This window comes from Phytophthora infestans, genomic scaffold (genome assembly GCF_000142945.1).
Source record: "Phytophthora infestans T30-4 supercont1.4141 genomic scaffold, whole genome shotgun sequence".
Taxonomy (NCBI): Eukaryota; Oomycota; class Peronosporomycetes; order Peronosporales; family Peronosporaceae; genus Phytophthora; species Phytophthora infestans.
Window position 1 is genome coordinate 19 of NW_003304539.1, and position 1,460 is coordinate 1,478.

Consider the following 1,460-nt stretch of genomic DNA (forward strand, 5'->3'; position numbering starts at 1 on the left):
AAAACCGGATTTTTAGTGAATACCTGAATTTTTTATTCAGACCCCTGTGGTCCAGGGAACCGGCATGGCTGATGGACGGTCTCATGACGGTTCTTGATCGCAATGTCGACCAAAGACGAAGACCGCAAAAGAATGTCCCCGACCTTAAAATAAAGGCCGAAGTGAGTGAGCTGGCTGCAATTAAATCATACCTCGTGGGTGTGTTGCAGTTCTGGGACTGCGTGCAAACTAGCGCATCTCTATATCAGTAACCGGCAACGGTATCCAAGATCGGTGAGCCACAAAAAGACACTGGTCAACCGTGTGCAGCGGAAAGCTGACAAAGTACAAGCCGGATGATGAAAATTTGCATTCATATGATACTTTGCCGGACGAATAGAGTCCTGGTTTAGAACAAAGTGGATGGCTGAAGTGATCAATCCTGCCGCACCTGCACTTGTACGTAAGGATTAGGCACTCACCAACCCGGAACTGCTAAAAAGTAACCTGAGGCTTGTGGCTTGTCCGTTATGGACTATCAGTATTGGTGCTCAACCTCTAGATATTCCTGGGCTTGCGGAAGTATCAGCTATATTCACAGAGAGGGCTGCTTGCGGCTAAGCCGTTCAACATTTACATATCCTTGATGTTAGCACTGTTAAGCACAACAACTATCGTATAGTTCTATCGTGAAGAGCACAGGACCTGTTGTATCCGACAGGTGCTCAAACTCGACGTAAAAGGCATTTTTCATTTGAATTGAGAGGAGCGTGGAGAGTGGTGCTGCACTGCCTCCACGCCGAAGCCTCTCAAGAAACTTCTAATTGTAAACTATTTATCTGTATTTAACGTATTTAACTCTCGTTTCGCTAAATACGTAATTAAGTTTAAAAAAATAACAGCTCTAACTGCCACGGCTGACTTTTAGACGTTTTGAACGTTTTAGACACTGTTTAGGGTGTCAGGGCACCAAGGAGACACTGGAGCACATCTTCTGGGACTGTGCATGTGCTCAAGTATGCTGGCAGAAACTCATCTGCCAATGGACAGGGGAATGTTGGACCCAGGCTACTCTACACAACTTCCAAAAGAACTGTGCAAGTAGACAAGCTCCAGAACTGTCCAAAACGATCACAGAAAAGCTACGAAATCTCTACCCAGATGAGGCCTCTCAGTACGCAATAGTTTGGAAACGGCTGTGGAGAATACTCTGCAGTATCTGCATAACAACACTCTGGATACAGCGCAACCGGGTAGTTTTTCAGCATGAAGAAGTAACATTGGACGGAAGTCTGCAGGAGTTCTGGACTACAGGACAAAGGCAAATACGAGCAGTCGCCATACGTGAACGACGGTGCCCAGAACGTATAGAAAGCGGGACGCGTCTCCTACTCTGCTTACAAGAGTTAGACAACCAGCCCAAAGAGATGTTCCCTCACAGGACAAGCTTCGTACATCCTCGGTGTCCAAAGGAAACCGAC

General features: G+C 46.5%; 1 protein-coding gene across 1 annotated transcript; it reads left to right on the top strand.

The window, feature by feature from the left end:
* Positions 1-402: 402 nt before the first annotated feature.
* PITG_22578 (uncharacterized protein) lies at positions 403-1,344 on the top strand (the record flags this gene model as incomplete). Its single annotated transcript, XM_002909685.1, has 3 exons — positions 403-442; positions 937-1,153; positions 1,278-1,344. Coding segments are annotated over 3 exons (324 nt in total), but the record flags the coding sequence as incomplete, so codon positions are not given.
* Between the last annotated feature and the right edge of the window lie 116 nt (positions 1,345-1,460).